At 34.9% G+C, this 26,041-nt stretch overlaps 6 protein-coding genes, 1 non-coding gene and 1 pseudogene across 8 annotated transcripts; 5 read left to right on the top strand and 3 right to left on the bottom strand.

Moving 5' to 3' along the window:
• The first annotated feature begins 7,008 nt into the window (after positions 1 to 7,008).
• On the top strand, positions 7,009 to 7,877 carry LOC106333188. Its single transcript, XM_013771666.1, has 3 exons — positions 7,009 to 7,148; positions 7,315 to 7,420; positions 7,586 to 7,877. The coding sequence occupies exons 1-3, from the start codon at positions 7,107 to 7,109 to the stop codon at positions 7,711 to 7,713; spliced, it is 276 nt and encodes a 91-aa protein (XP_013627120.1). The 5' UTR covers positions 7,009 to 7,106; the 3' UTR covers positions 7,714 to 7,877.
• A 3,506-nt stretch (positions 7,878 to 11,383) lies between these two features.
• On the top strand, positions 11,384 to 12,491 carry LOC106328488 (protein SLOW GREEN 1, chloroplastic). Its single transcript, XM_013766934.1, has one exon. The coding sequence runs from the start codon at positions 11,469 to 11,471 to the stop codon at positions 12,408 to 12,410; it is 942 nt and encodes a 313-aa protein (XP_013622388.1). The 5' UTR covers positions 11,384 to 11,468; the 3' UTR covers positions 12,411 to 12,491.
• A 93-nt stretch (positions 12,492 to 12,584) lies between these two features.
• Positions 12,585 to 12,658, bottom strand: TRNAR-UCG. The gene has a single exon. It is a non-coding gene; the product is annotated as a tRNA-Arg (tRNA).
• Positions 12,659 to 13,051: 393 nt separating this feature from the next.
• Positions 13,052 to 16,983, top strand: LOC106329534 (protein GPR107-like). Of its 2 annotated transcripts, XM_013768219.1 has the most exons (2): positions 13,052 to 13,186; positions 15,620 to 16,983. In XM_013768219.1, the coding sequence occupies exons 1-2, from the start codon at positions 13,121 to 13,123 to the stop codon at positions 16,787 to 16,789; spliced, it is 1,236 nt and encodes a 411-aa protein (XP_013623673.1). In that variant the 5' UTR covers positions 13,052 to 13,120; the 3' UTR covers positions 16,790 to 16,983. The 2 variants fall into 2 exon arrangements, with proteins under 2 accessions (XP_013623673.1, XP_013623672.1); XM_013768218.1 differs by lacking the exon at positions 13,052 to 13,186 and having other exon boundaries at positions 15,511 to 16,983.
• Positions 13,094 to 14,215, top strand: LOC106329535. Its single transcript, XM_013768220.1, has one exon. The coding sequence runs from the start codon at positions 13,500 to 13,502 to the stop codon at positions 14,064 to 14,066; it is 567 nt and encodes a 188-aa protein (XP_013623674.1). The 5' UTR covers positions 13,094 to 13,499; the 3' UTR covers positions 14,067 to 14,215.
• Positions 16,984 to 18,516: 1,533 nt separating the features above from the next.
• On the bottom strand, positions 18,517 to 19,312 carry LOC106333709. Its single transcript, XM_013772130.1, has one exon. The coding sequence runs from the start codon at positions 19,049 to 19,051 to the stop codon at positions 18,587 to 18,589; it is 465 nt and encodes a 154-aa protein (XP_013627584.1). The 5' UTR covers positions 19,052 to 19,312; the 3' UTR covers positions 18,517 to 18,586.
• Positions 19,313 to 19,841: 529 nt separating this feature from the next.
• LOC106328591 (serine/arginine-rich splicing factor RS2Z32-like) lies at positions 19,842 to 22,101 on the top strand. Its single transcript, XM_013767068.1, has 6 exons — positions 19,842 to 19,953; positions 20,335 to 20,449; positions 20,957 to 20,996; positions 21,103 to 21,198; positions 21,294 to 21,610; positions 21,698 to 22,101. Exons 2-6 carry the CDS (start codon positions 20,343 to 20,345, stop codon positions 21,933 to 21,935), a joined length of 798 nt encoding a protein of 265 aa, XP_013622522.1. The 5' UTR covers positions 19,842 to 19,953; positions 20,335 to 20,342; the 3' UTR covers positions 21,936 to 22,101.
• A 24-nt stretch (positions 22,102 to 22,125) lies between these two features.
• On the bottom strand, positions 22,126 to 22,654 carry LOC106328592 (annotated as a pseudogene).
• Between the last annotated feature and the right edge of the window lie 3,387 nt (positions 22,655 to 26,041).

Raw genomic sequence — 26,041 nt, forward strand, 5'->3', positions numbered from 1 at the left:
GATTGACCATCAAAAATTCCAAAATTGTACTCCGTGTAATTGGTTTTAGATTAAAAAGTTGTAATGTATGATGTCCACCACATGTGGTGTATGAGATACATAAGTTAATAAACATGATTAACTGTATGTAAATAATTTTACCGCTGCAGTCTCTTAATGGGTGAAAAAGGTTATCACTACAGTTAATTGTAAACTTCTCCAATAATCATCAAAGTTCATTGCATTTAGTGGTAACCGAGAAGTTCATTGCATTTGATGAAAGTCTGTATAATAGGTCTGACAGATATTAAAACTCCCGATAAGCTTTTCTGAAGGAACAATAAATTAAGAGCTCACAATTATTTTATTATTGTAAATAACTTTTGTCTTTTCCTGTCTAGATGACAAACATTTCTTCCTCCATGTGAGGAGATGTCAGTCTCACTGGAAGTAACTATTGTTACAACTTACAAGTCCCATAAAGCCATGCAGACACGTATGCGAACATGTATTTAATTTTCTGTGTATAATTTTCTAGTTCATAAGATTGGTTTAAATACTCAAAATTGGTGATTTCACAAATACATATGCTGATTAAAAAATTGAAATGGGAGACGGTAGATATTGTTTCGTGTATATTAAAGTCAGTGAGGTACCTTGGGAATCATATAGCACGGTTCTGAAAATCGGCGTGTTTCAAAAAAAAAAAAAGAATAACTTAGATGGATGTGTTAGATGTTTTGGATGGATGTGTTAGATGTTTTGCATGTGCTCTCATCTTATGAATGGAGGTGTTACATACTTACATTACCATGGTCTATAAATAGCTAGGATTGCAAAATTTTGCAGAATATTAGTTAATCTTTCAACGAAAATGTTAACAAAACTCATCGTTAACTTTCCATTGTGATCATTTATATATGAGATTCTTCCACTTGCTGGTAACACTACAAGATATAACAAGAATAGTACCGTATTACCACTCCATTTTCCGTTAACCGTGAGGAACAATGATAAGCTATGAAACTGCTAAAAGTCATAACAATCGCTCAAAGTGACGTTTTGCCCTAACATAAACCAAAGTCTCCTCCCAAAGAAGTCTGAGAAAGCAGCTTCAAAGACTACCAAATCGCCTAAGAAGGCATAGTTCTCATTAGCTTTCCTTCTTCTTGCTCTCCGTATAACTAGTATAATCTCTGATTATCGTTATGAATTAAGACAATGTTCAGTTTGAAATAAGAGATGGTGATCCAACCTACTTGTCAAAAAAAAAAATGGTGATCCAAACTTATACTAATCATAAGAAATTGCAAATAATCGATATTTAACAATGTATTATTCAGATATATCAGATTTGATAATCGTTTCAAAGAGAGAAACAATGATCTCTAAAATCTCGAGAAACTAGCCATATTTTTCCCGTCCGCAGATAAAAGATCAATTGATCTTAAGAGCTTGTAAATTTGGTGACGGCTTTGCTTCCGCCTTCCTTCGGGTTCTTTGTGATAACCAGGCAAGTGATCTTGTCATGTTTCGAAACCCTATCTCATTCATGGTTTCATTGCCCAGAGATATTATCATTCACCGTTCAATCTTTCACTGTTTTCTCGATTCCAATTCACTAATGGCGCCTAAGGAGGAGAAAGGACCGAGGTGGAGAAGAAGAATGTGACAACCCGCCCCGTGGGAACTACCTGCCCCGTGGGCCCCAGGCTCACAGCGCTGCAGCGCACAGACCCCAACTCCTCCATTATGAGTTTTCTCTAACTCCATAATTAGGTTGTTGGTGAGCCTCAAACCCAAAACGTCACTCTTTAACAGCATTCCCACTGGACAAACTATCACCAATTGATCTGGGGTCGGTGCGCTGCAGCGCTGTGAGCCTGGGGCCCACGGGGCAGGTAGTTCCCACGGGGCGGGTTGTCACATTCTTCTTCTCCACCTCGGTCCTTTCTCCTCCTTAGGCGCCATTAGTGAATTGGAATCGAGAAAACAGTGAAAGATTGAACGGTGAATGATAATATCTCTGGGCAATGAAACCATGAATGAGATAGGGTTTCGAAACATGACAAGATCACTTGCCTGTCTATCTTTGGTTCGTCGGATGAGAAACCGTTATAGTACAAATTAACCGTTGGGGCTCGCGCCGTGCACTGGAGTCGGGCTTTATTGGGCCTTCTGACTAATTATACACGTACATGTGAAAAGCGTTAGGCCCGTAAACAATGTCTTCACGTGAAATTCTGATAAACACTTAGCACAATTCGTCTTTTGTAAATGTGATCAGTGATCACAACGCTAATATAAACTTTCTTTGGGTTACATTTTCGTTTTCTCCGAGACAATATACTTTCAACTGCATCTGATCTACAAGAAACTTGTATCAAGCTTTTCTTATGTAGATATGAATTACGAATAAATTAAAGGTTTATAAATAGAAGAGTTATGCAAACACTTGCAATTTTTTTTTTGCATTAGACAGAAAGTTCTCTATATTCTTAACCATCTTAAACCTATTTTTCACATCCTAAGTATTCGGTCTAAAACTGGTACCAGCTGCTGGATGAGTTTGTAAGAGCAATAATGTAAATAAATTATAGTAAGTAATTTTATGAACTTTTGATGATTGAAACTTTGTACCTGCTATTGAGTTTCCAAGAATGAGTTCTTTGACAAACACCGTTACCAAACTTGGTGGTCCATCCCGTTCGAGAATCCAACAAAAGAGACTTCCCAAGATGTGGGGATAACTCCTACGTACAGAACTCATATCCAAGTTTACTAAGTACATGTGAGGAGCGCATATTGGCTAGTTTTTATCCTATCGCTTTGATTTGGTTAGGTACAGTACAGACTATTGATGGACTGGAATGGAATGGTGGATTGGGATATAACAGAAACATTTTCATATTATTGGATGGGAAGTACGTACGAGTGTAATTATTTTGTTTATCAACCAAACGCTTTGTCAGGGAATTGCATTTCAAATGTTCCGGATACACACGCACACACACACTCTTATATTCATGATGAGCATATTTTTCCATCTCCATGCATTTGTACATGATAAAAATATATTGTATTCTATGCACATTTCTTATTTGCTCGTTTGAAAACGTACGATGAACGGTTTCACCGATAAAGATTCTTCGATGAAGATTTTCCCGAAACACTTGGATCGACGGATGGTTCTTCGTGACATTCTCAGTAATATCATCATGACTCTCGAAGTCATGTGCGGTAGCAATACCAAGTAGCAGGAGCAACTTTTAATTTATTATGAGCCCAAACAATGGATGGTGAATAGACGCGACCACAACGAACGGTTCTGCCTACAATATTCTGAAATCTTTTCCAGTCCTGGGTTTCCACACATCATGTTGTTAATCTTATTATATAAAGCTTGGTTCTTCAAAGTTGCTAATTAACATAATTGCGACATGTGTCAATTAATTTATTAAGATTGTGACATGTGTCAAAAATATGTTACAATTCTCTTTTATTAGGATTTAAAAAGATTTACAAAAAGAAAATTATTATTACATTTTTTGGACACTAGAAAAGGAAAATTATTACAAAAATATAGTTTATTATTCTTTTTAGGAGTTAAGAAAATGAAAATTACTATTACATAGCCTTTTACAATTATATTTGTATGGCTCTTTTTATAATATTTTAAAAATATTTGATAGTAAATTTAATTTTTAAAAATTCTATAAACAAAGAATAATTGTAAAAAGCTATTTGAAAGTATTTTTTTCTTTTTAAAATATTTTGTATATTTTCATCTTTAAAGATACTAAAGAAAGATATTATAAGATAAAATACTAAGTTTTTTAAAAAACTTTAAATCAAAACGAATTATAAAAACCAACAAGTACAAGAAATTATTTAATAAAAATCAAATAGAAAAACTAACTATAAAATAAGTGATATTCCTTTTTTTTTAAAACCTTTTTTTTATCATCATTTTTACATCTTATGACGCTAACACAAGTTTTTATTATTATTATGTTTTTATCGTACATAAGTATGTGTAAATATGAGAAATATATGTTTGTATGTATAAGACATAATATAATTAACTAAACATAATTTTTTTTATTGAAAATATATTAGTTGTATAAAATTCTTAAAAACCAAGAACAAATTATAGTTGAAATTTTCCTTTTAAAAAAAAATTAAAGTAACTTATTTATTATAAATAACTAATTTTTCTTTTTAATAGATAATTTTGTGTTAAAAAATTATAAACCAAAAATAACTTCAAATATTTTACCCGTTATGATTGTGACATTTGTACAAAAAAAAAACATTGTGTATGTATTAATAAAATTCTATCATTATGTGAATTTTTTTTTTTCTAAAATCCTAAATAAAAGATATTTGAAAAATAACTATTTCCTCTTTTAATTTTAACCAAATAAGATTTTTTTCCTTTTAAATTCTGACCAAATAGAATTGTAAAAGTAATTTTTACTTTTTAAATTTAATGATAAATATGATACTGAAATATCTAATTAAAAATATTAGTGATATTTAGAAAACGAAATTTGAAAATAATATGATACTGAAAATATTTAATTTAAAATATTAGTGAAATTGAGAAAACGAATTTTGAAAATAGCAACTTTTTAAAATAGTTAATATTTGCTGGAAATAATTATTTGATAGTATTTTTATTTTCTAAATCCTAGAAAAAAATAATTATAAAAGATTATGTAGTTTTAATTTTCTTTTCTAACATCCTAAAACTGTAAAAAATATATTTGATAATTCTTTTCCTTTAAAAAGAAAATTCTAAACAAAAGAGATTTATATCATATTTTTTAATTCTTAACCATAAGAGAATTGTAAGAAGTTATTTTATAGTATAGAAAATTTGATGATGAACATGATGCTAAAAATTATTTAATTAAAAATGAAGTGTAAAAATAGTATTGATATGAACCATAAAAATCATAATTTAAAATTATTTAATAAAAAACATAAGATAATTGTAAAAGTTTATATGATAATACTTTTCCTTTTCTATAATCCTAAAAAAAATATAAAAAAGTATTTGATAGTTTTTATTTTATTAATTTTAAATAAAAACAAGATTTGGAAAATATTTTTTTTCCTTTTTAAAAAATCCTAACAAAAGTAAACATACCTACTTAATGTATTTAAAAAAAAGATTTTGATAACGAGTATGATGTTAAAGCTATTAAATTAAAAAAAAAACAAAACTTAGGATGTTGTCGTGATTGGTATTTATGTGTTTGGCTATACGAAAATCAAACACATGTTTGATATGCATTAGTTTATAATTCATTTAAATTAAAATGTTATTATGAAAATATATCATTAATAAATAATGAATCAAGAAAATTATTTAAAATCAGATAAGTTTAATAAAACATTAAATTAGTACATAAGAAAGTGTATAATGTTGTCATTGCTTCTTGGTCTTATTTAATTTCTAAATTCATTTTTATTTCATTATAATTATTATTTTGGGTTGGATCCGGTTTCAATTTTTACGTTTGGATGTTTTTCTTTCTCTAACAAATATTAACTGAAACTTATGTGTGTAAACGAGTTCTTAACTATAAAATAAATTTCACATAACATATGAAAAAACAATTTAAAAAAAAATAAAATAATTTTTTTAATATTTTTTATTAAATTAAAATATCAAATAAAGCTCGTTGCAACGCACGGATCCAAATCTAGTTTGTTAATAAAGTAACCTTCGAAAAGAAACTTGCTAGTAAAGTCCTTAATTTAACGTAGCCACACTTTTATTTATAAACCTAATGTTAAGGGACTTTTTCTTTCATCCAAAATTCTGTTCTGTTTTGGTTTAGCCCTATCAAACAAATACCATAATAACTGCCCAACTTATTATTCGCTCTAATTAAGACTAATTCATATCATGTTGGTGTTAGTTATAGGATCGACATGAACTGTAAAAACCAGGCCATGGAATCAAAAAAAAGGATTTAAGAAGGGAATTTATATAGCAAACATCAAGTTAATGCTATACTACAAGTAAAAAGAAATAGAATTGTATATAAGTATCACTAAAATTGACTAAAATTATTAGTCAAAAAAAAAAAAAAAAAAAAATTGTGTTCTGGAAAATAATAGAATCATTCATACATTTAACATTTATCATAAATAAAACTATCACGGACTATACATGTCAATTTAAAACGAATGGTCTGTCATTCGTACACGAACAAAACATGTAAATTATCGACAAAAGACCACGTCGATTTACTTGAATAGAAGAATTTTTGGAATTACGTGGACATTACTACAGAAAAAATACAAAACAAAATAAAACTGATTAAAAGTTTATAATAGCAATATTAAAAGATGTTTATCAAATAAATTCTTATAAAGATGGGTCCTACAGTAGGATTCCTACTTCACGTGGTTACGGGCCCCATCGCCACGTAAGCTTACTGGTTGATAGCTTCTCGTAAAATCTCTTGTAATCTCCTCTCAACCAATCATAAGCAGAAGCCCACGTGGGATAATCGGACCCATCACGAGCCCACTGTTACAAGTCAGCACTCAGAACAAGCAGGTAATCAGCACTCCCTTTAGATTAAGGATAATATATTTTATTACTTAAAATATTAGTGAAAATGTCATATTGATTTTTTTTTTTTTTGACATCATATGTCATATTGATTTACGGTATAGTTTCTCTTATTTCTAAATACTGTATGATATGCTGTTTCAATTTTCTAAAATTGTATTCTTCTTCTAATTAACAATTATCTTTTTTTGAAAAAAGGAGTGCCGATTCCATTAACAATTATCGCGTTGTATAGACACAACTAGCCGATTCATAAACATGTTAACTGTAACGAAAATAAAAAAAATAACATTTATATGTTGATTTGGGTTTTAAGTATCTGTAATCAATTACACAAATAAAACAAGCCCTGTCCATTTTAGGTTTAAACTGAAAATTATTTCTTCTAGATATTTTGTCTTATATATATTTAAGGTGCATTTCTCTTTTTCTGTTCTTGTAGTGTTGTCACCTGCTTTTCTTCTCCCTTTCGTCATCATCTCTCTACTTGCTTCTCTATATAACAAACTACTCTTTACATCAATATCATATCATGGGTGATCATAGCAGCTCACAAGCATCTTACATCCATTTGGTACCGATTTTTTTTTTTTTGAATGAACATTTGGTACCGATTTAATCAAACTTGTTTTTTAGTTTTTCTTCTTGAATCAATCTCTGATCTTGATGCTGATCATATGATGATGATATACAGTCTTAATTCGTCATCATACTATATAAATTGTGTTTATGGGATGCAGGTGCATCATTTGATAGAAGAATGTATAGTCTTCAACATGGGCAAAAAAGAGTGTATGGATGCTCTGTTTAAGCATGCTAATATCAACCCTATCATCACTTCCACGGGTACATACACACGCATAAATATATATACACACATAAATGCACACACACGAGACACATGAATACAATATATGGAACTAGTAAATATATATTATTAGTGTATACTATATAGTGGGTAATTGACTTGGCAAAAAAAAAAAATATAGTGGGAATTGATTAATTTTACAGTGTGGAAGGAGCTAGAGAAAGAGAACAAAGAGTTCTTCGAGGCATACGAGAGAAGAAGAGAAGAAATACCGACCGAGAAAGAGACGGCTCGAAGAATCCGAGATTTGCTTTCACGAACTAAAATCTAAGATCACAATACCTACTTGCTTATGCATACACATATATGCATGTATGTGTATGAATGTATGAATAAACCGAATTTTATAATATACTCAATGGGAAGTGATGATTATGTACTGTAATTTCCAGTAAGGGATGAATAATTTTATTAATGGGGAAATGACATTTTCATCTATTTATTTTTAATTTGCTAATGACATTTTCATCTTTAGCACCGGTTTCCTCTACAATAAACTGATGAGAAAAAGGCCTTATAGGGTAAAGGGAGGTGGAGGCGCACATCTGGTGGTGTGATATATAAGTGAGAGCTTCTTAGGGTGTTTATTATTAAGTTTATGATTTCCTGTATTTATATTTATATTTTAAATATGTGATTTTCTGCAGTAAAATATGTATATAACGTTTGCCCAGTATATATATATATATATATAGCATAATTCATAAATAATTAAGGTACATAAAATATAAGCGAAAGGAATATAATATATGATTTGCGTACAAAGATTTCATTCCCATTTGTGTTCATTGCTTATGAATATGTTCAAACTTTCTATCTATATAGTTGAAACTTTCTCTATGAATGTATAAAATGAAAAAGGAATATATATATATATATATATATATACATATGATTTCATTTGTATGCAAAGATTTCATCTCCGTTTATCTTTATTATTTCTGAATCTGATCAAATACTGTGTTAGAAAGAATTGTGTATGATCATAATCGATTATAAAGATAGTTATCAAACTTAAATCACAACTTCGGACTTGGTTCTACATCACACATGACTCATTCTGTGACAACTCGTCCTGCGGACCCCAGATTTCACAGCGTTGCAACACACCGATCTTAACCTCTCACCGTGGGAGGAACTGTCTCCACATCCACCGGTAGGTTATTGATGCACTTGGCTTTACTCGAACCCAAGACCTCAGCCTTTAACAACTCTCGACAAGACAAGTTGTTCACCTTTTATTTGTGATTTAAGTTTGATAACTATCTTTATAATCGATTATGATCATACATAATCATTATGATTATACCAAACACACTTAACAGAATTAGTAAACATTATTTTTGTAACACAACTAGTAAACATCTATACTCTGTAAAAGACACTAAAGTCAAAGAATATTGGCTTGCAGATCTATATGATTAGAAGTTAACTCACCTATCAAACCAAATTGAACGAATACAGCTAGTTCATTTTGTTAATCTCGGATCTCTGCTTTACAAGACATTTTCTCGCGACAGAATGGAATAAAGGATTTTGCCAAATTTAAAAGGACAAGTACAAGTACTTAAATGTGAAAGTCAGTAAATCTTGTTTCTTCAAAATAGATTCGAATCTGGCACCATTTCTTTTTTAAAAAAAATTAGTGTCGCAAACGAAATTTAAATGTTAGAAAGCAAACAAGAAGAAGAGAAACCACCTTTTTTATTAATATCTATACCAAAAAAAAAAGAGAGAGAAAGAGATGTCAACAACAACACATCGAGAAAAAGGTTTAAAATGACAACGTACTTTGGAAATACCAATGAATGCGCAATGTAATGTAGTTCCAAGCTCTTTGGCATGCATTTTCAAATATTATATTTTTGTTTTGTTATTCAAAAAATGGTTCCGACGGTCCAGTTTATTTGCGTAACCTTCGCGTATACTTATTCTAATGTTAACGTCTCAGTTTTGGTCAATCTTAGTGGTATTCATTAATATGGAGGAATCAAAACAAAAGTTCGTAACCACAAGTTCACGAGTACAAGACGAAGATAAGAGTTATAAATGAAAAGAGAAATCAACAAATGATGGGGATTTTGTCTCTTTGTTATTCATTTATGAGTTTTGTGTTTGTATTCGAGTAATGCTGATATTGGTGGTAACCTAAAGAGGAATAATCTTTTTAGACGTCGTGACAATTAGCTAGGTTTATTAGAATGGAAACTAATTAGTTGAATCTAATCATCAAAAAGCACCGAATAAAAACAATTTGAAAATTTTGTTTTTTATGTAAAGGTATTAGAATGGAAACTATTTAGTTAAACCTAATCATAAAAAAAAAAACTGATGATGATATGTCGTAGTATTATTGTTTTGATGTCACTCTCGGTCGATGATATTTCATTTGATACATAATTCCTAATTTTATTCAATTTTTGGAAAAGAATTTCAGTGAATAAATTTTTTGAATCTCTCAAAAGTCAAAGGTACCATTCACTACTCCTCCTCTCATGATCCTTATAAGCCCATTAATATTATAAAGCCCATTAGTTCGGTAAAACAATTAGATGAGAAAAGCCCAATAACAACTTGATGCATGTCCAGTCCCTTCCTCATCCCTGTCGTCGAAGGTCTCTCCGACTCTAGCGACTATGGCGTCTCTGCAGCCACCGTGGAATAGAGTTTCTAAACCATCTCTCTGATGTACCTAGTTTCAATATTCTGGAGCTTAAATGATCAGAGATCCATGCAAATTATGGTTGAAGTAGTTAGGATTTGTCAAGAGTTAGCGATAAGCTTAGAGATTAATGTTTAATCATCAACACGATACGAAGAAGCTTCATCAAAAGTTTCAAAATTTGAGACGCACATAGAAAGATGGAAACTTTCAAAAAGGTTATGACAATGGAGGAAGGAACTGAGTTATTATTTATTACCGACGGTGATTACATAAGTTTGCGTTTCTGCATATTTGCGTACAAAGATTCAGAACAAAGTCTCGGTCTTGCTCGCAACATTTGGTGGCTTCGCTGGTTAAGAATAGAGGAAATTGTTAGTAGTTTCTGCTGGAGGAGGAGCTCCACGTGAAGTCTGGAACATACCCTTGGTTTTGCTTTGAGTGTTTGGTGGCTTCGCAGGCACAACATGAAGCAAACGTTTAGTGATTTCTGCCGGAGGAGCTCCATGTGGATTATCTGAGATCCCTGGAAAAGGTCCGGACCAGTACAGACCCTTGGTTTTGCACAGAAGGATAGTCTTGGTTGATGCATCATGCACACTAGCGAAGAGGAAGAGAGTAAATGATATCACGAGAACTAAAGAGAATTTTGCCATTGCTAGCTAGTTTGAAAATTGTGATATTTTGTTGATATGGGTTTATATAGACTGTAAAAAACCTCATCTTCTCTTGAAAAAGGAATAGTAGTTGAGGTTTCACAGTCTAGGATAACAAGAATCACAGCTACTGTTCAAGTTTAAACACAAAAACAGGCCAACTCATTAAAAACTTGTGGTTAAAGACGCGTGTCACTGTCTCTAGTTACTTTCCATTTTACACTGGCTAGTTGGCTTACTATAATACCGACTAAGCTATTATTTGTTAGAGTAGTTGGTGCGTAGGTTATGCAGACTTTGGAAAGAAGCTCTAAACCTATTTCATTCTGAATCCTGCAGAGAAGCCTTAATCTTTGTTCAAAAAGGAATAGTAGCACAGTCTTGAATGATAAGAATCACAGCTTCTGTTTCACGCACAAACACATGCCATATCTCTAAAGACTAGTGGCTAAAGATTAGTGTGCTGTTCAGAGTTTAAACACAAACACAGGCTAAATCTCCGATATGTGTTAATCTATGCCCAGTTCAGCCCATTCACTATAGTAAGCCCATTAGTCTCATAATAAAAAGCCCAAACTAAAACGACACCGTTTAGACACTCTTTAACTATATTTTTCGTTTGCTTTTGCTTTGTCAATCTTCTTCGCTCTTCTATCTTTTAATCTCATCGCCGTCGTTAGGGTTTTTTTAATCCTCGGAGCCAAAACCATGGCGTCTCTCGCCAAGTTTCACTACTCTGATCGAACGTTCCACCTCAAGCTCAACGACGGTCAGAGAAGCTTTCAACCGAAACCTACTTCATACCGAATCCTCCAGAAGCCTCCTCCCTCTCGCGCCATTAGAGCTTCATCGAGCCCTAAACCCTCTTTCCTCAAATCAACCTGCGTAACTCTCACCACAGCCGCCGCTCTGTTCTCCGCCTCCCTACACCTCTCCGCCAAACCCGCGGCCGCGACCCCAATCTCCTCTCCTCCTCGACCGTCATCCACAGAGTCAATCGAAACGGACCAAATCTCATCGCTGGAGAAGCACATCGCCACCAACCCAAAGGACTCGGAAGCTCTCCAATCCCTAATGAAAATCAAACTCCAATCCAAAAACCTCGACCAAGCTCTGGAGATTCTCAACCGCCTGATCTCGCTCGATCCCGAGGAGCAGGAGTGGCGGCTCCTGAAAGCTCAGGTGCAAACCTACGGCGGAGATTTCGACTCCGCGACGAAAGGATTCGAGGAGATTCTCGCCAAGGATCCTCTCCGCGTCGAGGCTTACCACGGACTCGTGATGGCCTACTCCGATTCGGAGTCAAAGCTCTCGGAGCTCGAGGGCAGAATCGGGGAAGCGATCGAGAGGTGCAAGAGGGAGGACAAGAAGAAGGATTTTCGAGACTTCATGCTTTTGATCGCGCAGATTAGGGTTATGGAAGGGAATCCGAGCGAGGCGCTTAGGGTTTATCAGGAGCTCGTGAAGGATGAGCCTAGGGACTTTAGGCCCTATCTGTGTCAGGGTTTGATTTATACTTTGTTGAAGAAGAAGGACGAGGCGGAGAAGCAGTTCGAGCAGTTTAGGAGGTTGGTTCCTGAGAATCATCCTTATAAAGACTATTTTGATTCCAATATGCTCAACACCAACAAGCTTTTCGCTAAGGGTTAGGTGAGGAAAGGCTTTGAGAATTTGAGTTATGTTTGGTTTGTAGTTTGTGTACTTCATCAATTAAAACTTGTCATAATCGAATTGAAAGGCTATATCTTTTCGTTATCGGATGATTCATAACCTAAAAGTCCATGGTAAATGATATAACTATCCCATGGTACATAGAAAAAAGAACGACCACAGTGGGAGTCGAACCCACGACCTTTTGATCCGAAGTCAAACGCGCTAATCCACTGCGCTATGCGGTCTGGTTGACTATCATCTTTCTCTAGTTCTCTAGACTACAATCTGTTTATTTATAGTGTGCGTCTTCATGGTTGGCGTGCTTAAGAAATAAAGGGCATGGATAACTTGTCCATGGGAATATGAAGATTGTATGACTAGAAGTTTGAAAAGATTACCTCACCTAAATATCAACTAGAACCATACTTGTCAATGGAAATATGAATATCAAGACTATGTCAAAGTAAACAAAAAAAAACTATATGTGATAAGACCAATGTTCTAAAATACGGCTTGTGCGGTGACACTGGGATGGTTTCATGAACACTGGATAATACCAAGTCAAATTCAAAATAAAACAATTAAACAAATCAAAACTTTGACCAAGAAACGTCAAATAAACACGCTGAGTTCCCAGTTCCCTACTATACACAGCGTCATTATTCATTTCCTGAAACCCAAACAACACGGCAACACGCGGAACAAGAATGACGAGATTAACCTTTTTCGCCGCTGTCATCTCGCTACTCCTCGCTACTCTCGCGGTGGCGGAGATCAAGTCCATCACCATCTCCGATGATTCTCGGCCAGTGATTTTCCTGCAGACATTCGGGTTTACTCAGGTAACCATCTCGGTTTCCTCTTTCTCATTATCGTCTTCTTGGAGTCAGGACTCGTCAAGAACAGGGTTCTACCTTGTAGAACAAGGATCGCTTCACCAAGTAGACCTGGAGCTCCAGCAAAAATCTAGCTTCTGCGTCCTCGACTCACACTACGTCCACCATTTCAATCATTCATATCAAGTAACCTCCCCTGGATATTACTCTCTCTTTTTTTACTAACCGCGTACCGGGAGCTAAGGTCTCTATGAAGTTCACAACGGAGATGTATAATCTAGATCCAAACGGGTCAACCCAACTACCCGATTGGTCTTTCGTCTTCTCCCTCTGCTACTCGACTTTCTTTGGTCTCTGGGTCTATTTCTGCTACAATAAGAAGCTAAGGATTCACGTTTTAATAGCTGCTCTGCTTCTAATGAAAGCTCTAAGTCTGGTTTGTGCCGCTGAGGTTGAATTCTACTTGAGAACCACAGGCACACCTCACGGCTGGAACATTCCTTTCTACGTTTTCCATTTCATCGGAAAAGTTTTGCTCTTCGTGGTGATTTGGTCGTTCTTGAAACCGAATAAAAGAATGTTGATTATGGTGATCGCATTTCAGGTTATAGGCGTCATGGGTTCGATTGTGGGTGGGGAGACTGGATCATATATCCAAAACTGGTCACTTTGGACCCATATCTTTTCGTTTGGAGAGGTATTTTGCTGGGTCTGGATTATTAGTTCAAGCTCGTCAATGAAGCGGGAGAGGCCTAACAACCCAGCTTCAAATCACACGAAATGCAGATTGGGCCAAGATAATAACCCCAACAAGTGAACAAACTCTTCGAACAATTTGATCATCTTGCGTTTCTATAAGACTTATTATGGTTTCCTTACAGACCTTTTACTTTTACTTACAAAACGTGTAATGGATTACTGATTATTGTTGTTTTGTGTTCGGCTTGGTTATCCCTTACAAGACTATTATCATGCTCTTTCACAAGCTCTTAGTATAAGAATGGTGAAGTCAAATGTGTCATCTTAATAAGATGAAATGATCTGGATAGCTATAATGTTGATGGCTTGCATAATGATCTCAGTCGCCATCTTATCCCTGTCTTTTGTTGTTGTGGGAGGAGAGGTCATTGGTGATTGGTATAGCGGTCATTGGAGCATTGATTATTGTTTCAACACTTGTGACTATGTGTTATTGGGTGACTGCAAATAGGATTGAAGGCTCTAAATAATCTCCACCTTCAATGATGTCAGATTCCGAGTTAGTTAATCAAAAACACAAACGGAAACTTTATGCTATTTGATTGGAGTGAACAAAAAGAGAATAAATCATTCAAGAGCAGAGAGATTTATGTGTATATGCACAATAATAATTGTAACATCCTGATTTCAACTCTATTTAAATGTTTGAAATAATTGATTTCTAGTATGTTATACTCCATCTGTTCCTATCCATCTGTTCCTGAAAGTAAGATTTTCTAGATTTATTTTTTTGTTCCAAAATGATAGATTTTCTAAAATTTTAAGGTATTTTTATTAGTTAATGTTGAAAAGTTGTATACTTTTAAGAAATATTAATTGAAAATATTTGAATTGGTTGATATTTATTAGAAAATGTATAATAAAATAAATAATAAATTCAATTGTAAAAAATTAATTGTTTCCTTAATATGTGTAAATACTCTATAAAATTCTTCTTTTTGGAAACAGAGGGAGTAACGTTAATCTTTTCGGTCACCTGTTAAAAAGGATTCTCAAAATTGAATTAAATGTGTTTGAACTACAATAGCCGAATGATAAGTGATTTATCGTGAAACCGTTGGTAATATTTTGTTAACGAAGCCAAACACACAAAAAGATCATGTGGTGTCATCGACAGAGTAGGGAGCTCGAGTGAACGCGTGTGGAAGCTCCGAACGTTGCAGTTATAGAAATAGTACGAATCACGTGTACTAACTTTTGCATGCTACGATAGTTAAAAAAAAAACTTTTGCATGCTACGTTGCAAGTAAAAAAGCGTTATGGATGTAGTGAACAAATATGAAGATTCAAAAAGATTAGCTTAGGTTAAGAAGAGTGCAGTCCACAAATTTGCTTGGTTGATCAAGACTATGTCAAAAACAAAGAAATATAATCGAGGCGAAGTCAAAGTCAAAATAAAACAACAAAATATCAAAACTTTGACCTAGAGTTAACGTCGACATAAACAGAGATTGCTATATATAACCGCCATTATTCATTACTTGATATCCAGACAACTTTGCCGACAAAAAAATAAACAAAGAACAAGGCAACTAGTAGCGAGAAATGACGAGATCACCCTTTTTCGCCGCTGTCATCTCGCTACTCCTCGCTACTCTCGCGGTGGCGGAGATCAAGTCCATCACCATCTCCGATGATTCTCGGCCACTGATTCTCTTGCAGACATTCGGGTTTACTCAGACCGGTCATGTAACCATCTCCGTATCGTCTTCTTCGAGTCAGGACTCGTCAAGGACAGGGTTCTACCTTGTAGAACAAGAATCGGTTCTCCAAGTAGACATAGAGCTCCAGCAAAACTCTAGCTTCTGCGTCCTCGACTCACACTACGTCCACCATTTCGATCAATCATATCAAGTAACGTCCCCGGGATTGTACTCTCTCTTCTTTGCGAACTGCGGACCAGGAGCTAAGGTTTCCATGAAGTTCCAAACCGAGATGTACAATCTAGACCCAAACGGGTTAAAATCTTACTTACCAGCCGGGTCAACCCAACTACCCGGTTTGTTTTTGGTCTTCTCCCTCTGCTACTTGACATTCCTTGGTCTCTGGGTGTATTTATGCTACAAAAAGAAGCAAAGGATCCACATTTTGATAGCGGCTCTGCTTCTAACGAAAGGCCTAAGTCTTATTTGTGCCGCTGAGGTTAAACAGTACGTGAAAACCACAGGCATACCTCACGGCTGGAACATTCCTTTCTACGTTTTCCAGTTCCTCGGAAACGTTTTGCTCTTCATGGTGATTGTTCTAGTCGGAACAGGATGGTCGATCTTGAAACCGAAGCTACAAGAAAAGGAGAAAAAGTTGTTGATGTTGGTGATCCCGTTTGAAGTTATATCCACCATTGCTTCGGTTGTGATTGGAGAGACTGGACCATATGTCCAAAACTGGTCACTTTGGACCGAAATCTTCTTGTTTGCTGAGGTATCTTGCTGGGTCGCCATGAGATTGGTAATAGTTTGTTGGATGTGTTCTTTAAGAAAGACATCGAGAAAAACGGTCAAGAACTTAGGCACCTCACCATTTTTTGGGAAATTCTACAGTTTGGTTTTTGTGTATCTGCTTTTCACGAGGGTTGCAATTGGTGTGTTTATGTTGAATGAGACTGCTGATTATAAGTATCAGTGGGAGAGCAATGTAGCTGGGGAGATTGCAAGTCTTGCGTTTTATGCATTGATATGTTATTATATGTTCATGCCAATGGAAATGAATGTGTATTTTGATGTTGAAGATGAAGATGAAGAATTGCTACCGATCCTTGCCCTAGAGGAAGATCGAGTTTGAGATCTGAAGCAATTTGAAACTTAGCTGTTTTCTTAATACACCATGTGTAATAATTATGAATTAAGATGTGTTCTCTTATACAGTACCTTAAGGCTTGCTTGTTAATATGAGGACAACAATGTACTTTCTTTTATGGTCGACAGGTATCTGATGAACACCAAAAAATCTAAAAGAAATGACTAAAAACAATCACAATTCGGGATTTGTTCTCATTTTGTATAACCTTGCGAACTCTTCTAACGTGATCTATGGCCTTTAGAGTACGTGGAAACTTATGCAATGATTATAAGACGATGATTAACCCATGGTTCCTGAAGTGGGGTTCTTAGCGGAAGTTAAATAAACAGTTTCTTAACTTCCGCTAAGAACTTCATTCTAAGAACTCCGGATTAATCTTGCAAGTTGCAAGCAAATTGTAAATCTGTAAAGAAGAAAATATTTGAATAATATATAGTCAGACGACATATGTTGTCGATGAGCCTTGAAGCTCAAGCATCTGAAGTAAAGCATGCCATGTTTGATGTACGGCAAGTTTGTTTATTTTTTCTTATTTGTAGTTTTATATCCAAAATTGTTTTGATATCATCTCTTCATCCGACATTTTATCCAGAAATTATTATTTGGGAGTTTGAAAGTTTCTGAAATTATTGTACAAATGAAGCGACTTACTTGTCCACGTTTATGAAATTAATCTATATATAAATGTTGCTATAAGAAACTCAGGAAGAATATCTTACATGTTAGTTTCCTAGTTTTAGGAAGTAAATTTAGGTTTGGAAATCCTCCACGTATAACACAAAAAGTGAATGATATTCTATTTTATGTGGTTGTGATTATGCGTGGTTGATCACTAAGCCCCCAATAATCATAGCAGGCGTGGCATGAATTTTGGTAAGTCCTTGATTATGAAGTCTTAATATTATTCCACTAGAGTATTTCATCATGTACTAAACCACCTACGTCGAAGTGTGATCAACATGCAATATATTTATATATCATTATAAATAATTTGTAGATTTTGTAGGCTAGATCTTGTAATGCGGTTTGTAAAAAGACTGGCCTTATTGACTCCTCCAATTCTAAACACGACGATGCCAACTAATTAAGTGGGACATACTTTATTGAATGAATACTTTACCTCTTCTTCAGAGATGACATTTTAAAAAATGTTGGTGACTGAATGAATTAAAATATTAACTTTACAGAAGAAAAGAAACCAGCATGTTATTTTATAGTCGTTCAGTCTTAAAACTCATACGCGATCATCTATATGATTTATCTAGCAATTTATTTTCAAAACTTAGAAATAGGATCTGTTTTTTGGCCACGTACGGTTCTTCTTTTACTAGTGTTGAACAACTTTATACTACACCTTTAGTAAATCCATGAGCATTCGATGCTAGCATTCCCAGCCTAATAGTTTTTCAATATCACAGTTTTTTTTTTGTTGGTAGAAAAGCTTCAAAATGTTTTTGATAAATAACCTGTATATATTGCAATTCTAACCTATTTTGTATGACATTCTTAATGAAAAACATTGTAAACATAACTTTCTTTGTTTCCAAAACATAAGAATGTAACCTTTAAATTAGGTCAATGGTTTTTTTGTCCTTTTAAAAATTCTGAAGTATTTCAAAAACAAATTAACTACTCATGTATAAAAGATCAACTATATATTCTACAAAATCTTTTATACAAAATCAAAAGAACAGAAAAGAAGAAGAAGGTAAAACCAAACGATTTAAAGCTCAATTAATATTAATTAAGAGTTTAATACAAAATGTATAATGAACTTAACTAGTTTGGATCAACAACATCTACGGTCGCAGCACAAGACATCAACCTTCGAAAAAACCTGAACATAACAGAACAAGCTTGTTCTCTCTTCTTCTTTCTAACTCTCCTCTTCTCACGATGGCGACGCGGTTTTGCCTTCTCAGCGATGATGTCACTTCCTTCCTTACTCCCTCTTCTGAAAGACACCTTTTGCTTAACCCTCTCTAGACAAGACGTCCGCGTCGCTGGCGGCAAGCTAGTATCGTCGTCGTCTTCCCGAGAGAACGTGTAGCTCCGGAGATACATCTGCCGGCAAGATATGCTATCCACCACACGAGCCGCAGGCACGCCGCCTCCACGTCGGACGGAGCGGACGAACTCAGCGTCCGACTCAGGCCACTTATAGAGGTTCACGTACGTGGTGCGAACCGGCACACGAGTGTCACGTGCATCGTCGATGCAGCTAGAGATACATACTGAGTTCATGTGCCTCTAGTGATGATATTGCTTTTTTTTTTTTCCTTCTTCCGGTGATTCTGTATTGTGTATCAGTGTATGTGTAATACACAAGAGTGTTTTTCTTCTTCAAGAGAGAAACGTGGAGGGATAAGTGAAGCTTCAATATAAAGAAAATGTTGAAAGAGAATGATTAGGGAGGGGATATTATTTAACTTTGATAGAAGAGATGTGAAAAAGAATACATCTGACAATTAGTAGTGGGGGTGGCAATGAATGTCTTTTTGTTTGTTTTATAATAAAAGAGTAATTAGGTGGGTTGTTATGATTTGGTGTGATTGAAATGTACAATGGCTGTATTTACCTGCTAAAAATGATCAAGCTATTGGCACAAGTGAAATTGTAAGAGTAAAACAATGACTACAACGATTACACAATATTTTTAAATATTTAATTGTGTACATATTTTCATCTTTTACGAGTATGTTTTTTCTTAGTTGTTTTAAACATTTTGATTTGAAATCATACAAAGTGATATACATATTATGAATGATTCGTCGAGCTTTGATGATATAAAATCAAACTTTTTTTAGACTTTACATACGTAGTTTATAACTGGTCTCATTGGGCCTTTCAGGACTATTTAATGGGCCATTTGAAATCAACTTAAGAAAATATTCATTTTCCCTTATTTTTCTGAATAAAATCTAATAAGACACGTATGACGTAATGCTTTTATCTTTGTCCGAAAAAGGAAAAAAATATAAATACGAAACATGGAATCTGCACCGTTGCTTTTGCATAAGCGAAACGTGACCGTCAGATTGTTTCCTCCTCTTTAATGTCCAGAGAGAAGGAAGATGCGGATTAGCTCACTCAGTTTTGATTGATAAAAAGAAAGGCGAAAGTCAAAACCTCTCTCGGATCTGAAGGTAAATGCATTCTATCTTGTGTTCGAGATTCCTTCTCTTCAATCTTCACGATGAAACAAGATCGACGGTGTTACGATCTGATGTTTCTGATTTTTGTTTCTTTGTCTGTTTGTGATGGTAGCTTGTCTCTCGTCTCGGTGAATTGCTCATTGTTAATTTCGATTTGGGTATAAAAGGTTATAAGTTTTGATGTCAGATTCACAAGGTTGAACAATTCAGACTTTCAGATATCAAACTGCTATCGATTTCGAAGTTTGTAGTCATTAAATTGGACGTCTTGTCACTATGATTCAATCATACATGAACTTATTAGTCTCATGATAAACTAAGCGATTGATTGTTTTTTGTTTTTTGTTTTTTGTTTTTGTTTGTATGTAATAGATTAAAAGATGCCTCGTTATGAAGATCGTCACGGAAGCACGCGACTCTACGTTGGCCACTTGTCTTCTCGAACGCGGACTCGTGATGTTGAACGTCTCTTTAGCAAATATGGAAGGTAAAATCTATCAGCTTTTAAACATTTTGCTTTTTATATTTGTTTATGATTCATCTCAAGTCTCAACGCTATCTTATTCTGTGAAGCTACTGAGAGTGTTGACTGTTGAGACAACGCATTAACTTTGTTTTACTATCCACATTGTAAAACAAAGCTTGCTTCTTTTTTTTTTTTTTTTTTGAATATACAAATTCTTTACTTTCTGAAATTGAATTGATATCTTCAAGATCATACAATAGGCGTAGAATAATATTAATATGAATGATGTTGTTGAAGGTTTTCTTGGCTATTTGCCTGACTTTGGAGGTGTTTATGGAGAGAGAGTGAGAGTTGGTCTCCTTGGTGGATATTCTTTTGGCGCTTCTCTCTGTTTTTGTTTGTGTTTAACTGGCTACAAACTCTGGTGTTTTGTTCGATGGTGAAGTAGCACTACGTAGAAAAAGTAATGATGATGTTGTTGTTGATGATGATGGCCTTACACTGTTTCTGCCAAAACAATTTCCGCAGAGTACGAGATGTTGATATGAAGCGTGACTTTGCCTTTGTCGTAAGTACTACTTCCACTTCTCAACCTGCCCTTTTTTTTTGCCTAATGTATCATGCTTGTCTCTTTTGTTTTGGTCTCTTGTCTGTTCCTCACTTTTTGGTAACAGGATTTTAGCGACCCCCGAGATGCTGATGATGCAAGGTACCGCTTAGACGGAAGGGACGTTGATGGAAGCCGCATCGTTGTTGAATTTGCTAAAGGGGTAAAATATACTTTTAATTCATATGATTTGCTTATTGTCGATTACAAAACACGTTCTTAAAAAGTTTGTCTTGTCATATATATATATATATATAGACACCGCGTGGTTCTGGTTCTGGTTATGGTTCTCGTGAGATATCTTCAAGCAGAGGAGGACCTCCTCCTCCAGGAAGCGGACGCTGCTTCAACTGTGGTCTTGATGGACACTGGGCTAGAGACTGCACTGCTGGTGACTGGAAGAACAAATGTTATCGATGTGGCGATAGAGGTCACATTGAGAGGAACTGCAAGAACAGTCCCAAGAAGCTCAAGCGGGACCAAAGTTACTCCAGATCACCAGTTAGGTCTCCATCTCCTCCTCGTCGTAGTAGAAGAAACCGCAGCAGAAGCAGAAGCAGAAGCCCAAGCTACAGGTTGATTTTTTCTCTCATCACATTTAACTTCACTATTAGCTCTCTTGATTCACTAGTGTTTCTTCTTTGTCTCAATCTGGTTCCTAGTCGCTCAAGATCCCCGGTTAGGACTGAAAAGGCTCGGACTCCTGAACCAGCTGTGAGGAGCAGGAGCCCTGAGCCAACGGTTGTTAACTCACCTCCACTCAAGGATAGAAACCATAGCCTAAGTCCTAATGAAAAGAGCCCAATGCCTGAGAAGAACGGTCAAAGCCCTAAAGATCAAGAGAACGGCAATGGAACCAATGGACAAGACCACAGTCCTAGAGACGAACCCAGTCCCTGAGACAAACTCTCTAAGAGTGAAGAAACTCTTCAAAACTTGCATTTCTATAAGACTTATTATGGATTTATTGTTGTTTTGTGTTTTGAGACTTCACATTCTATGACTTCCTCTGTTTTTGAAAACTTCTTGTATTATTACATCTTCACAAATTGAGTTAAAAAAATCATGGAAAAACCAAACCGGCCAAGGCCATGTCATATGACAGGGTCAAGTCCAAGTTCATCGTCAGGCTCATCATTTTCTTCGAAAAGCTTCATGAACTTGGCTTGATCTCTCTGCAGCTTCATCCTCTTAGAGTGCCTAAACATGAAAACTCCTCCAACCACAACAATAGTTGCACACATGACCCCTGCCACTATATATCCCTATCACAACTCTTGTCCCATTATCACCTTCCTCTTTTGAACTTGAACCTGTCATTGCTCCAGAAGATACTGCACACACACACACACATTATTGCATTTCAATTCATATATGTCTACTTCTTTATTTCATTTAAGTGCAGAAAGTAAGTTCTCTACTCACCGGAGTCGAGCTTGGCACAACCGTGGCAGACAAAAGTAGCATTGATCTCTTTATCCTTAAAGTGCATATAGATTTGGCTAGCAGAGAAGTCTGAAGGACAAAGCTTCCCATTCATCAAACTCTTCGTCTGATATCAGACTGTCTTGCTCATAGATTCCGCATCGCTTACACTTTTCGCCACTGATCTCAGTCATAGGCTGTGTAAAATAATAAAAATATCTTCCACTTGGTATAAATATATATGTAGCCGTCAATAAACTTTATTAATTTGATCAAGCAATTGACTAGAGTTATCATTGTCATATGTCTCATGTGCATCTATTCCTTCTTTAAAACACTACAAGAAAACGTAACCAACTCCGACAAAAAATTTCGATAGTCTTAATTCTCGGAAAATTTCCGACGTCTGAGCGAGAGCTTAGTGACAACTTACTAAGTTCATCGGAAGTTTATAAGATTTTCCCGACAAAAAAATTCTCTCGGAGACTTCTCGTTAAAGTTCTCGGAACATTCTCTGTTGGTACCGACAGGTGAGACTTCTCGGTAAATGGTCGGTGATACTTGTCGGAAAGTTAAACAGTGTTAAAATAGATTATATATCTCGTCGGTTAATCTATGTTCCGATGAACTTCCATTAAAACCATCGTCGGAATAGTTTCAAATGTTTTGTGTTATGTACACGAACATGTATTAAACAGTTGATAATATAAATAATATATAGAATGCAATTACTCTAATATTTAAACTTAAATGCCTAACTTTTAATTGTGTGGTGTATATCGATTGCATGATTTTTTTCACGAAAGCCTATGTATGTAACTAATTTTTATTTAATATAACATATATCTCTTTCTTATCTTGATTCTCCACAGATCTCATTCAGAGAAGATCTCTCTTCTTCTCTTCCTTAATTTTAATCCATGTTTTATTTTTCTCTTCTCATACTTCTTCTGTTTCTTTTAGATCTGTGATTCTTTCAAAATAAATCACCACCGCTTCAGCTCCTCGGACCACCATCGCCATCTCTCCAGCTCCAAGGACCGCTATCACCACCACTACTGCAGCTCCTCGGACCGCTTCGCCACCGCCTCAACTCCTTCCACACCACCACTGCCGTAACTCCTTCCCTGCCATTGCCGCTCACTCTCCCTTCACTGTGAAGGCTTCACACGCTACATCTCCAACTTCATATTCACACTTTAGATCTACGCTGTTGCACCCTACGCCGAGACCATCGTACCCGGAGCCCTTACACGGCCACCGGCAAGATCGTTCGTAAATATAGTTTTATTGTATTTTATATTGTTTATTTTTAAAAACTTTTATATTTAATTTGGTTATTTGTAAATGTAATACACATTCGATAATTTTAATATTATTTGATTTTTATTTGATATATTTTATTATTTTGTTTTTTTTTAATTTAAAAATATTAAATTGTCGGAAGTTCGTCGGTGTTATATACATAGGAATTTTCTCGGAATTTTCCAATCACTTTCCGAGAAAAGCTTCCGACAATATCTCTGATCGTAATTTACCGATTTATTTCCGAGAACCTTTTATTTCCGAGACCCAAACTCCGACTATATTTTGATTCTCGGAAAATAGCGGGAACACCCCATTACCGACTAACTTTCGATTAATATGCCTCTCGGAGTTGGGGGGTTATTCTTGTAGTTAAAATCAAGAATTCTTCATATAATTTTAGGGCTGAGCGATAAAGATTCTATTGCAATAACTAAATGTACAAAATGATTATTATATAAAAGTGCAGAAAACGATGATGATGGGTAGTAGTTGCTAGATGAGATGATAAATCTAATCTTATAAAAGTACAAAGTCAAAGTGATAATAGTACGTCTAGATACAGTTGCAAATAAATGAGCTAGATAACAAAATGAAATCCAATATTATAAAATTTTAGTTTGATTGTAGTAGGAAAAATATAGTAAAGTACTACGACAATACGAAGAACACTATTTACTAGATAGATAGTGTTGTGATAAAATGTCAAGGTTTGGTTCGACCAGACAATATGGGACCTTCACAATGTCTGTCTCATGTTTCCTGCATGCCATGCATTCTATTTACTCATTCTTTCTCTACGTGCCCACGTCTCCACTTTTATTCATTTTCCTATTACTGATTGCTCAAACTTGTGGTACGATGCAATCACATATAATTAGTGTTTAAGATTCTTTCTTCTACAGGTAGGTTCAGTTAGCTGAATCCTATATGGTAAGATAGGTTTCTCGAAAGATGAGATGCACTTAAAAACTCGTTTAAACTATTCTCCAAATTAAATGAATACCTTCAGAAATATTTGCAAAATATGGCAGACAGTGTCAAATTTTCTTACTATTTGGTCTTTTAACTAGAAAATCGAATAATACTTAGTTGGTAGACAAACGATCATGTTTAATTGAATTGATGCATGCAATATATGTTTTGTAGAAACAATGCGAGCCATGGATTATCTAAGAAATTTACGTAGCTCTTTTATCAACCAGACGAGCTATGTAGCTAAATCTACTAAGTTATTCATAGGCACTGATATTAGGTCTTTATATTTTGAACAAAAATAATAGTGATACGGAATTTATTTACATGAATAATATCGATTTCTACATGTAAAATAGTACACATTATTCTGTGTAAGTTAAAAAAGAAACTTACTACAATTAATGTAATAAGTAATAAAACGTTGTTCCTTGAAACTAGGTTTTTGGATATATATATTTGAACTGTGTTTTTTGGATATTTCATTTATCACTATACTAATATTTTTTTTTGTTGTGAAATGTTAAATTTATATTATGAGGAAAAAGGTTTTATGTACAAAAGAATCATAAGAATAATCATGTGCTACTAGTGAGATCAAGAACCAAGCTAATGCCTCATAAACCATCGTTGGAGCAGTCTCCGAAGCTTTGCTTTCTCAAAGTAACGGGTAGACGAGATCCTGTTCCGAACCGTTTTGTCTATAAGAGAATTCATCTGAGCTACCTGCTTGATCTTCCCCGTATGTCTTCTATCATTCCTCTCCTTCCATAAGTAGTAAATGGACGTTTGGAACACCAATCTCAAGAGTATATAGGTGAGTCGATCATACTTGTGTTCCACTGATATTAGGAGTTTTCAAGGCTCCTAAGACAAATGTTGTAGTATAAAAGATTGTCGAACCAGTTCTGAGGAATATCAAAGCACTGAGAATGCAAGTACTCACTTAATTTAAGTGCAATCAATGATTTAGATGGGTTTTAAGCTATGACTAAAACTAGAAAGCAATAACAGAATGATACTTTCTTGACTAAGGAAAAAGAGAACTCATGGGCATATGGATTAGACTTTGGGTGATCAAGTATCGAACTAAAGATGGCAAATGATCAATCAAACTATCAACCTTAAGCCTAGACACAATTCTAAGCAAGCTCTATGTCTAGATGAATGCTCATTTGCTAACATATCTCAAACATCAAATGTCTTTGGTTGAATAATATGAAAGCAATCATTACTAACAAGTCTATTAGCTATCTTAGCATCTTTAACAACAAATGTCTTTGGCAAAGTATACTAAAAGC

The sequence above is a fragment of the Brassica oleracea genome, chromosome C3 (genome assembly GCF_000695525.1).
Source record: "Brassica oleracea var. oleracea cultivar TO1000 chromosome C3, BOL, whole genome shotgun sequence".
In the NCBI taxonomy this organism is placed as follows: Eukaryota; Viridiplantae; Streptophyta; class Magnoliopsida; order Brassicales; family Brassicaceae; genus Brassica; species Brassica oleracea.